The following is a 12,036-nucleotide window of genomic DNA, read 5'->3' on the forward strand; positions in this document are numbered from 1 at the left end:
GTGGCCGTGGTCATGGCTACGGCGAGCGGCGCTCCCAGGTGCGTTCGGTGACGAGAGGGAGGGAGAACAGAGGAGGAGGAGGGGGGGTCCAGAGAGAGAGAGACGGTCGAGGGGGGTCGAGGCCGTCTCCGTGGCGTCGCGAGGGGGTCAGGGAGGCTGCCACGGCGAAGCAGGAGGTGGCCGGCGCTCTTCGGGCGCGCGCCACGCCTCGCCTCTGCCTACTGGCAGAGGAAGAAGAGGACAAGGGGGGGGAAAGGAGGTGGGCTGGGCCACGCAGGTGGGCTGCACAGGGGAGGCTGGGCCAGCACAGGTGAGCGCCAGGTACTTCTTCTCTTTTCTTTTTATTTACTGCTTTCTATTTTTTCTTCTGTTTTGTTTTATTTAATTTCGTTTTGCCACTGTTTTGAATTTTAAACAAATTCAAACAATGCCAAAAACTCCTCTGAATATTTTATATTGCTAGATGGACTTTTCCAAAAGCTTATAAAATATTTCAGGGGTATTTGAAATTATATTCTAATTATATGAATATAGTTCAAATTCAAATAGCTAATGAATTAAATCCAAAGTCCCAAAAATAAATCCTTAAAAATGTTCAATATTTTGGTTGGGACCAGAACCCTTGCCAAAAATTATCAAACATTTAAGAAGAGCATTTTGGAACAATGAATGAGATTTTTAGGGTTTCTGCCCTTCTTTTATTTAGGGTTTTGAGGCTTCCAATATTCCTCAATTCAGGTTTCAAAAATATAGACATGATGCACACATGAAGCTAGCCTAGAGCAATGCCAGAAGCTAGGGATGTGACACTATGCCAGCAACAATCATTTCAGAGACTTGCTTCTCAATTTCATCCATTTCCAATGTGGAATACCTGTAGGGTCTTGAATTAACTGAAGCACTGTAAGGTAGTGATGAGAGGCATGATCATAAGCCCTATGAGGTGGCCACTGTTGTGGATTTTGAAACACATCAGTGTATTCAGTGAGGAGTCGCTGAATACTTTCAGGTGTAGTTCGCACTGATACTGCTGCCTCGGTAGTTAATATTCCAGTAGCCCAGACATCATTACCTTCCACACATTTTTCAAACTGTTCAACAGTCAATTCTTGCAGTTGTGTGACTGGCTTATCTTTCATGCCTTGTAAAGTAACAGTGTGACCCTTGTCCTGAACTTTATCCATTTCTCCTCCCAGTGGCATGTCATAGGACCCCACTGTGCTAACCAATCCATGCCCAAGATGACATCATAACCTCCCAGGGGTACTACTTCATGTATGTGGTAAATGTACGAACCATGAACCTCTTGTTCACAAGTCATTGGCCACTTTAACTTTCAGAGGAAGAGGTAGTGTTTTGGTGTTACACTAAATTCTGTCAGCTAGTTGCTGATCAGTGAAAGTGTGAGAACTACCAGAGTCCACTAATAGCAACATGACCTGATTAGTTACCATGGCTCTTAGTCTGACCGTCTTAGGGTTGTTTGTTCCAGAGAATGCATTGACAGACAAGAATGCAGCAGCCTCAGCTACAGTTTCTGTCAGCTAGCTGCTGATCAGTGAAAGTGTGAGAACTACCTGAGTCCACTAATAGCAACATGACTTGATTAGCTACCATGGCTCTTAGTCTGACCGTCTTAGGGTTGTTAGTTCCAGACAATGCATTGACAGACAAGAATGCAGCAGCCTCAGCTACAGTTTCTTCCACCGCAAGAGCATCCAGCATTGCATCCTCTATATACACCTGTTCCCCCCCTGTGGTTTCAATAGCCTTCACTTGAGCCTCATTTTTCGTGCATACATGTCCAGGAGCATATTTGTCTCACAGCTGTAACACACTTTGCTTTCCAGAGATTCCCAGCAGCAAACTGAGTTCGCTGAACAGGTTCTTGTTGTGGTATATAACCCCCATTTCTGCTATATCGTCCCTGCTGTCCTTTGTTTAATTCCAGCACTGCCTCTTGTACTAGAGCATATACAGTTGCAGTATGAACTGTAAGAGGCAATGAATTTCAACAGCTGCTCTTATATCACCTTTCAACCCAAGTACAAATTGAGTAACCAAAAATATTTCACTGACAGACCCTTCATATAGTTTGTGTGAGCGTGAGAGATGCGAGAGTAAGGCACCGTGTGTGCCGATCTGCTATTGCTCTGTATATATGTACAGGTTACAAGCCGTGCGCAATGGCGCAGTTAGACAGAGAGAGGAGAGGTGCGGCGTGCGCAGAGAGGGAGAACGTGTGCAGGACGTGGGCATGCACGTAGAGCGCTAGGAGTCAGTCAACACCCCGCGGCAGCTGCAGCATCCGGTGGTCGGATGCACAAGCTGGACCTGAAGTCTTGGAACACCGGCGTGGGGAGCCCTTTCGTCAGGACGTCGGCGAATTGCTGCTTGGTTGGGACGTGGAGAACACGGAACTCGCCCAGCGCCACCTTCTCACGAACAAAGTGGATGTCGAGCTCGATGTGTTTCGTGCGCCGGTGATGAACGGGGTTGGCCGCCATGTACACGGAGGAGATGTTATCGCAGAAAACCACCGTGGCCCTGGGCAGCGGGACGCGGAGCTCGCCAAGAAGTTGCCGGAGCCAGCAGCACTCCGCCACTGCGTTGGCGACGGCGCGGTACTCAGCTTCTGCACTGGAGCGTGAGACCGTGGCCTGGCGTTTGCTCGACCAGGAGACCAGGGAGTCACCGAGGAACACGGCGTAGCCGGAAGTGGAGCGCCGCGTGTCGGGGCAGCCGGCCCAGTCGGCATCCGAGTATGCAACCAGGTCGAGCGACGGCGAGCGATGTAGGTGCAGCCCGTGGTCGGTGGTGCCGCGGAGGTAACGGAGCACGCGCTTCACCAGAGTGAGGTGGGCGGCGCGTGGGTCGTGCATGACGAGGCAACATTGTTGAACGGCGTAGGCGATGTCCGGCCGCGTCATCGTGAGATATTGCAGTGCACCCACGAGGCTGCGATACTCCGACGCATCAGTCACCGGCGAGCCGTCCGTGGCCGAGAGTTTGGAGTGCGTGTCGACGGGGGTCGAGACAGGCTTGCACTCGACCATGTTGGCACGCTCCAGAAGTTCCTTAGCGTAGCCGCGCTGAGAAAGGAAGAAGCCGCGGGCGTCCCTGGTTACGGCGATGCCCAGAAAGTAGTGCAAGGGCCCGAGGTCTTTCATGGAGAACTCCGCGGACAGCAGCTGTTGGAGGCGATGAAGGAGTGTCGACGAAGAAGCCGCGAGAACGATGTCGTCGACGTAGAGTAGCAGGTAGGCCGCGCCATCGCCACTGTGGAGGACGAACAGCGACGGGTCGGAGCGGCAGTCGCGGAAGCCGATGGTGCGGACGAAGGCGGCGAACCGCGCAAACCAGGCCCGCGGTGCCTGCTTGAGGCCGTAGAGCGACTTGTCGAGGAGGCAGACGTGGTCGGGGTGGCTTGCATCGACGAACCCGACGGGCTGCTGGCAGTAGACGCGCTCGGTGAGGTGACCATGCAGGAATGCGTTGTTCACGTCCATCTGGTGCACCGGCCAGTTGTGCGCGGCAGCGACGGAGAGGACGACGCGAATGGTGGCCGCCTTGACCACCGGCGAGAAGGTCTCGTCGAAGTCGACACCGGGGCGTTGGGAGAATCCACGGACCACCCATCTTGCCTTGTAGCGTTCCAGGCTCCCATCAGCTGTGAACTTGTGGCGGAATAGCCACTTCCCAGTGACAATGTTGGCGCCGCGCGGTCGGGGAACGAGGCTCCATGTCCGGTTCTGCATCAGCGCCGTGTACTCAACGTGCATTGCAGCTAGCCAATTCGGGTCATGTAAGGCAGCACGCACAGTTTTGGGGACGGGGGAGACGGAGTCGTCCGTGGCCGCGAGGAGGGACTGGTGGTATTTGGGGTTGGGGAAGAAGCGCCTTGCTTGGGCGCGTGTGATCATGTGGTGGGTGGGAAGTGGTGGTGGTGCCGGGCGGGGAGCGGCCGCCGGTGGCTGGGAGGAGGGCGCGGTGTCGGGTGAGGCCTTGGGCTCGGCGGTGATGGTAGAGGGCGTGGATGTGGGAGCGGACGGAGGGGTTGAGCTGCTGGCAGGCGGAGATGGTGCCGGGACGGTTTGGTCAGGCATGGGAAGGGCACCCGCAGCAGGTGCTGGGCTGTGGTTTGGTGTGGGCTGACGAGGGCGGCTACTGCGCGCCTGACGAGGGAGATCGACGGGGGGCAGGAGATCGGTCAGGTCAGAATGGGTTGGGGTGTTCGGCTCGATCGTGTTTTGTTGGCGAAACGGGAAGGTGGACTCGTCGAACACAACATGGCGCGAGATGACTACGCGGCCGGTGACACGATTCAGGCACCGGTAGCCCTTGTGATCTTGTGAGTAACCAAGGAAAACACAAGGAGCAGACCGTGGGGCTAGTTTGTGCTGTGAGGTGGCCGTGAGGTTTGGGAAGCACAGGCATCCGAAGACTCGCAAAGCGGAGTAATCCGGATGTACGCCGTAGAGCAAGAAGAACGGCGTTTGGTTGTGCCGCGGTCGGCAGGGTCGACGATTGAGCAAAAAGGTAGCTGTTTGGAGAGCCTCGGCCCAGTATGGGTAGGGCATGGATGCATGTATAAGGAGAGAGCTTGAGATGTCGTTAAGTGTCCGCAGCGCACGCTCGGCTCGCCCGTTTTGGGGGGAGGTGTATGGACATGACATGCGGAGAACAATGCCCAGAGAGGAGAAGAGCTGGCGAGAGGCATTATTGTCAAACTCCCGTCCATTGTCGGTTTGTATGGTGAGGACGGGTAAGTTGAAGTGGCGACACACCAGTGTGATGAACTGCTGTAGGGTGGGCAGGACCTCGTTTTTGTGCTTAAGCGGGAATGTCCACATAAAGTGACTGTAATCATCGACAACCACTAGATAGTACTGATAGCCAGAAATACTAAGTACAGGAGAGGTCCATACATCACAATGCACAAGGTGAAAGGGAAAATACGAAACATGGTCTGATGAACTAAACGGTAGACGGTGGCTTTTGCCGAGACGACATGCAGTGCAGGTGGTGTGAGCAGCGTCCGAGACGATGGACGCACGCCGGAGGGTGGTGTCCAGAGCGTCGTCGCCAAGGTGGCCGAGGCGGCGATGCCAGACGTCGCGTGAGGTGGCGGTGAAGGCTTGGTGATGACGGGTCGGCGGTGTTGGGTGAAGTGGGTACAGGTCGTCCGGCGAGTCAGAGCGGAGGATCACCGCCTTCGTTCTTCGGTCCTTGATAGAGAAACCAAAATCGTCAAATTCAACGTTAACTGGGTTTTCACGGGCTAGGGTTTTAACGGAGATGAGATTTTTGATGAGATGTGGGGAGACTAGAACGTTGTTAAGAGTGAGGGGTTGGGCTGTGGTGGGTAGTTGCAGATGACCAGTGTGCGTGACTGCCATAGTACCACCATTGCCAACCACAATGTCAGGTAAAGAACAACGACGAGATGAGGAAAGCATACCCGGAGACGCAGCCATGTGGGAGGACGCGCCGGAGTCAAGGACCCATTCCCCGCCGGAGTTGGAGGATTGGCCCTGCTGCAGGCTCATGGCGTTGAGGGCGTGGACGAGAGCGGCTTGATCCCACGCCGGCGCCTGGATGCCACTGGGTGCATTGGTTGCGCCGTAGAGCGGGTGAGGAGGAACGGCGCCGGGCTGCCAGTAGGTTGGAGGCGCACCAGCAGGCGGGGGTGGCGCCCAGGAGTGAGCCGCCATGCCCGCAAAGGGCGCAGGACCGCCAGGACGCAGGCCGAGGATGCCAGCCCCAGGAGCGTGCGGGCGCCATGGCATGGGCCAGGCATGAACCAGACCCGTCCAGGGTGTCGAGTTTGGAGCAGCAGGGCGAGGGGGGGCACCGCCCCCGCCGTGGTTGGACGACTGGCCACCACCAGAGCCGGACCCCCTCCCCCTTCCTCTGTGTCGGCCACCACCGCGCCCGCCCCCGTTGGAGCGGTTGCTGTGATCGCCAGGGCCGCCTCCGCCCGCGGGTGCAGGCGTGGGCGCGCGCCCGGCATGGAGGGCGATGTCGGGCTGCGTCTCCTCGGCGTTGCGGCTCTCTTCGAGAAGAAGGAAGGCGCGGCACCGGAGCAGCGTCGGGAAGGGAGACTGCATGGTGAGGATGGGAACCGCATACCGGTAGCGAGGGTGGAGGCCGCGGATCATGTTCAGGACCTGGTCGCGGTCGGTGACGCGCTCGCCGAGGTCGGCAAGACGATCAGCACACTCCTTGAGCCTGGCGAAGTAGGAGAGGATGGAGGAGGAACCCTGCTCGATCCGGCGGAACTCCGTGGCGAGGAGGACGAGCTGGTGTTCGCGGTTCTCGAGGAACAGCACGCAGATCGACTCCCACACGGCGGCCGCCCTGGCGCCGCGCTGATGAACCAAGCCGAAGACCTCGGGGCTGATGCGGTTGTAGAGCCACGAGACGACGTGAGCGTCATCCTGGAGCCAGGTAGGGTCCGAGGGACGAGGCGGCCCGGCGATGTGATCGACGACGCCGGACTTCTGAAACTGCACCTCGAAGAGGGTGCGCCACTGGGAGAAGTTCGGCGGATTGAGGGAGAGCACGACGGGGACGTGTTGGTTGATGAACACGCCGGCGAGAGGGGACGGGGAGATGGAAGAGCTCGCCTCGGAGTCATGGCGAGCAAGGAGGGTGCCCTGCGCGAGCGCCGCAGGGGTGACGAGCGGCGGCATGGCGCGGAGAGGTGTGGGGGGAGCGCCGTTGGTTCCGGGTGGACGGAACGGCGGAGGGGGTGGCGGAGGAGGCGGGATGGCCATGGCCGGAGCCGGAGTTGGGGAGCAGCGGAAGAGCGGCTAGGATCGGGGAGAGTAGCCGGTGTCTGATACCATGTGAGCGTGAGAGATGCGAGAGTAAGGCACCGTGTGTGCCGATCTGCTATTGCTCTGTATATATGTACAGGTTACAAGCCGTGCGCAATGGCGCAGTTAGACAGAGAGAGGAGAGGTGCGACGTGCGCAGAGAGGGAGAACGTGTGCAGGACGTGGGCATGCACGTAGAGCGCTAGGAGTCAGTCAACAGTTTGACTTGGTACACAAGCTGATTGAAATTACTCGGATATTCCTGAACAGTTCGAGTCTGTTTTAAAACCAACAGACCTCTCATGCAATCTCTATGCACATCGAGGTCAAATTCCTGCAGCATGGCCACAGAAAACCGACTCCATGATGAACAGTAATCAGACAGTTTATATGACTGGTACCAGTGTGCAGCATTTCCATGTAAGTGCAGAGATGCAGACATTACTTTTAAGTTTTCAGGAGTTTGATACAACAGGAAATAAGCTTCAATTATCAAGTCAAATTCGAATTCCTTCCCCATCAAACTGTGGAAATTCCATCTTAGGCATCCAGGTGCGCTTGGATCCATGCTAGTTAGAGGAAGAATTTTTTTGAGGTGTGTGTGATACCTTTCCTGGATCCACAGGAGGAAGCTGTCCATGTTGCCCCCTGCGAACATGAACCCTTGGCTGCGTCGCCGCTGTGGGCGACACTGCATAACAACCCTTCGCTGCCATCCGCTCCAGATCCGCGTCCCGAACACTGGTGGATTCCTTTAACACTCGCGCCACATGAACCTGTTCCTGATGGATCTCTCCAATAGAGCTCACAAATATGTTTACCTTGGACTGCACCTGATCCAGCCGGGCGACTTATTCCTCAAACTTGTTGTCCAACCCATCCAGTCGCTCCTTGATTTCCAAAATTCCTTCCACTTGCTCCTGCAGTAGCTGCAGAGCCGCAAATGCCTGCGTTACGTTCTCCTCGAATGACCCCATCACCTCTACCTGGTGTCGTGTCTGAGCACTTGGCTTGAACGGCACCGTTGCAGCTTCCTCTGGATTTCTCCAACGCCGATCTCGGATTTACAGCCAACCGCATGAGCAATTGACAACCGACCAGTCGATGTTACGGAGAGAATCTCGAGTATGTGAAGCACAAGACAGACCTATCTAGCTCTGAATACCACTTGTCATATCCTTGCTGAGGATTTCGTGCCCAGATTTGGGATCGAGAAGAGGATACTTGGGGAAGAAGAAGAAGAAACCAGAGAAATAGTAGGTAGGAGGAGAGAAAATATGAGCTATTTCATTTAGTCGCTGCCAATTCCAGCCAACGGGCGTGCTTATATATAGCTAATACATTTTCACACACTCAGCCCCCAAATGAACATGACACTCGCAGATGGCCCACTAGTTATACAAATATTACCGAAAAAAGCTTTCGCCCCGCTTTATAAATAAAGCAACCACCAGAAGCACAAGGTCCAACAAATGTTCACACCGCACATGCATGCCAAAGTAGCAGACAACAAAGAAAGTACAACAGAGGGTTCTGCTGAGGGCACAGCTCAACAAGCCCTAAAGAGAAAATAAAAGGCGGCAACACATTTCCCTTGGCGCTGCTCTCGACCGCCTTCAGCTTCCTCATCCCTGGTTCTGCAGCCCTCAGGGCGACAGTACTGACAACCATAATTGGAAGGGTATAATCAAATTGTTATATATGCTCCCATAAAAAGCAAGATACGTGGAAAATTGGTAGTTTTGATCACCTTGCAGGTTGTTTTGTTAATGTGGAAAAATTGTATCAGGTTCCTACCTGCACGCCTTGTTGAATGCTAAACAGAATCATGTGCATGGATTAGTTTCCGCAAAATAACTCTACGTGTATGGATTGGTAGTTTGGACCAATATGGAACTGTGGCCATGATATTGTCTTGAGAATTAGGCAAACAGTTAATCCATTATATTTTGAATGTAGTGCAGCTGTAGCTCTTTTATTCTCATATAGAAGTTCACCCTGATGATCGTCAAAATTACTATGAATTCAATTTTTCTGTGAAGAGATTTATCTTTTTCACTATCTATTCCTGACCTGTCAAAATATTCTATTTACTTCCGTAAAATGGTTCGCAAGGTATCAGAATGAAAGTGAAGGGACTAATTAGTGAAGTTGTAACTAACCACTAGATTTTACTTATTTCACATTCTCTCTCTTTGCATACAGATGGCTATGGGGCTCAATTTTTCTAAATTTGTTGGTTCCTGTGGTTATGCCTCAAGGATATTAATTTCAGATGGCTGAAGTGTTTTGTTTGACAGAGAATGTGCTTCAGTACTAGTGAGTGTCTACCTCTTTCCCAGTTAACCCTCTCTTGTCATAGGATTTCTTGAAAGATAATACCTTGCTGTGAAAATTGTAGAATGATCATGTTTTTTCTTTGTATCCAGGGACTAATCTAGGATCTCTCATGCCCGGGCTTGCCGACTGCATGATGTCTTATGTTAGATGATTAATACGGCGATTTTTATGAAAAAACTAGCATCTTACGCACCTTAATTTGTGTTCTTCCTCGGCTTTCGAGAAGTTTCTGGGTCCGTCACTGTTTGCATCCCTATGATTTTAATGTTTTTAGAGACTCCCTAGAAAATTTAATGGTTATTGAATAAAAATAAAAAGATCTAACCATCTTATCTGGTGGACGCTAGTTTTAACGGCTTGAATTTAATCTGGACTACTAATCTACAAGAAAATAAGAGGCCGTATGTAAAATAAGGAGGTTGATATAATTTGGTGTGATAAAGTTACTAGAATTATGTAATTTGGTACGTTCTGACATTGGTTTACTAAATTATAGTATTTGTTCTCAGCAGTGCACTGTTGTTCTTTAGGCTCAGACAATATTGACAGAATAAAGTTCATTTAGTTTGATTTATATTGCAATTAAGAAGGATGTTGGATTGCCAACCAATGTTGCTGGGATGTAGATTTATGTTTTTACCACCATATGGTCCATTTTATGGTATAAAGTTTTTTAGTTGTCTAAATTTCTTAAGTGTATTTTATGTTGGCTTAATAAGGTTTGTTACAGCAAATGTGATCCTTTTGTATTATTTTCGAGAAAACGCAAAAGCTTTGCGTTTCTTTTCATTGAAAAGGGAGAGGTTCAGTTACAGTCATCCTTTTGTATTAGCAGTATGTGAATTTTTTTCTATTTAAATTTTCCATTGTATAAGCATACCTACTCATTTAGTTTACATCAGATATTTCTACCCTGACTATGGGCTGCTTAAACTAACATGAGTTTCCTTCCTACAAATCTTTATATATTGAAGTGTTTTTAGCACATTATTTGTTTATAATAACTGTGGGCATGTACTGGCGAAGAATTTGCAAAGGATAACAACATATATTGATACTGATATACGGAGTAGAATTTACTTAGCTTCTATCTATTTCCCTTATTCAGCCACCTGTATCACATTCTTATGAGTAAGCATGGTTTGTAAATACAAGTGTTCACAAAAATATTAATGATCGTGTCGTTTTTCAGGAATTGCAATGGACCAAATTGTTGCCCAAAGCCTGGATTCGAAACATGTAGCTGTAATGCTAATCAATCATACCCATTGCTTATCAGTCGTAATCAATTCCTGCCTTTTCAACTTTCTCTTTTTTGGAAAAAGCGGAAGCATTATCGGCCAACTGAAAAGAGTATGTTATAAGTACAATGAAATCTGGGAAAAGAACTATGGTAATTCTTTCTCTTCTATTTGACCTCCATTTGTTCTGTCATACAATCTAACTCACAACAAATTGGAGGAAAGTAATTTATTTTTCCCTAAATTTATTTCTATAAGCAAGAATTTCATCCGCTTTAAAAATAACTGTTTTAAAACATATGCCTAACTTTTCTTCAACATTTCTATTACTCCCTCAGTCCCTTTTTATAAAAGTTAAACTTTTTTCTTATCTTTGACCAGTTTATAGAAAAACTACCAATATGTACAATATTAATTAAATGAAATATGAAAATAAATTTCATGATGGATCTAACGATACTGATTTTGTGTTGTAGATATGATATTTTTCTAGAAACTCATCAAATATAGAAAGGTTTCGCTTTTGAAAAATTAACACACTTCACAAAAATGTACCGAGTGAGTAATAAAAAATAAACCGAGTGAGTACTTATTTGTAGCCCTATTTTTTACGGAAATATTTTAGATATTTTGTGAGCTTGTTAATTAAATTTGCCATCCCGTGCACCTGCACGGGTTGACTATTGTGTCGGGAAAATAAGTCGTGATGCCCAGCCTTCCCATGCAGATGGGAGACGACGACACAGCCGCCGCTCTTTTCCCCTTCCCAAACCCTAGAGTTCGAGGCACTGATCCCCAAGCCAAGGATTTGATGCCGCCGGGAGGAGGAGGTGAGCATGGCTGCACGGAGCAGGACCACCCATTGGCGACCGGTCGCCATGACGAAGGCGCTCCGTCCCATCCTATGCCGCCGCCTCCCCTCATTGTTCCCGTAGCTTCTGAGGTTTGTTCTCCGCCTGTTTCTTGTTCCAATCTTTGATTCATGAAAGGGAACCCGCTCGGGTGACTCGGGCGGAGCCCCAAATCCCTAGCCGACAGGGTCGCCACACCTCCTGTCCAACCCTTTTGTCGCTGCTAGAGGAAGCCGTCGAGCGAAGCCCTGGTGGCTGATTGGGTGGTGCGGGCACCCAAGGGCGCGGGGGCACATCCCTCAGATCTAGGTCACGGCGGAGTGAGGCGGTGTGGTGGTGGTGGGTGGATGCGACGGAGCTGCAAGGGCACCATGGGATGGCTGGTGGTGCGGCTGTGCTGGTGTCCCGCAGGGCCCAGCGGGGACCGGGTGGTTCGAGATCGGGGGCGGGCGCCTCCGTGGTCTTCGGTCAGATCCGCTCGGATCTGGCCTCTGGGCGTCGGCGTGCGGCGTGGGGTTTTGGCAGCGGCCATGTTGGCAACTGCGTGGGTGTGGGCTGCGACGGCGTGGTGGCGGTCCATGGTGGTGGGGCGAGTCGGTTCGGGCGGCTGCGGGACATGCTCCGGCGTCTGGCTGTTGGTGAGCTACTCTTGTGGAGGTCCCTAGGTCCTCTCGTGGCGACATGGTGTGGCCGTTCGGGCACCTCCCATCGCCGGGCGTGTGGCCGGTCCCTGCCAGATGATGCAGATCCAGGCCGGGAGTCGAGGTTGGGTGTGTGTGTGTA

At 51.4% G+C, this 12,036-nt stretch overlaps 1 protein-coding gene across 4 annotated transcripts in view; it reads left to right on the forward strand.

Annotated features, from left to right (window-relative positions):
• Positions 1-12,036, forward strand: part of LOC119325706 (putative F-box protein At3g10240) — a 34,015-nt gene that overhangs the window by 19,397 nt on the left and 2,582 nt on the right. For 2 of the 4 annotated variants that reach the window (XM_037599435.1, XM_037599425.1), the window contains exons 4-7: positions 9,027-9,140; positions 9,251-9,394; positions 10,354-10,554; positions 11,130-11,345. In XM_037599435.1, coding sequence (XP_037455332.1) covers positions 10,531-10,554; positions 11,130-11,345 — 240 coding nt within the window. In that variant the 5' untranslated portion in view covers positions 9,027-9,140; positions 9,251-9,394; positions 10,354-10,530. The remainder of the gene's footprint in view (positions 1-9,026; positions 9,141-9,250; positions 9,395-10,353; positions 10,555-11,129; positions 11,346-12,036) is intronic. The other 2 variants (XM_037599451.1, XM_037599444.1) reach the window with 2 other exon arrangements.

The sequence above is a fragment of the Triticum dicoccoides genome, chromosome 1B (assembly GCF_002162155.2).
Source record: "Triticum dicoccoides isolate Atlit2015 ecotype Zavitan chromosome 1B, WEW_v2.0, whole genome shotgun sequence".
NCBI lineage: Eukaryota > Viridiplantae > Streptophyta > Magnoliopsida > Poales > Poaceae > Triticum > Triticum dicoccoides.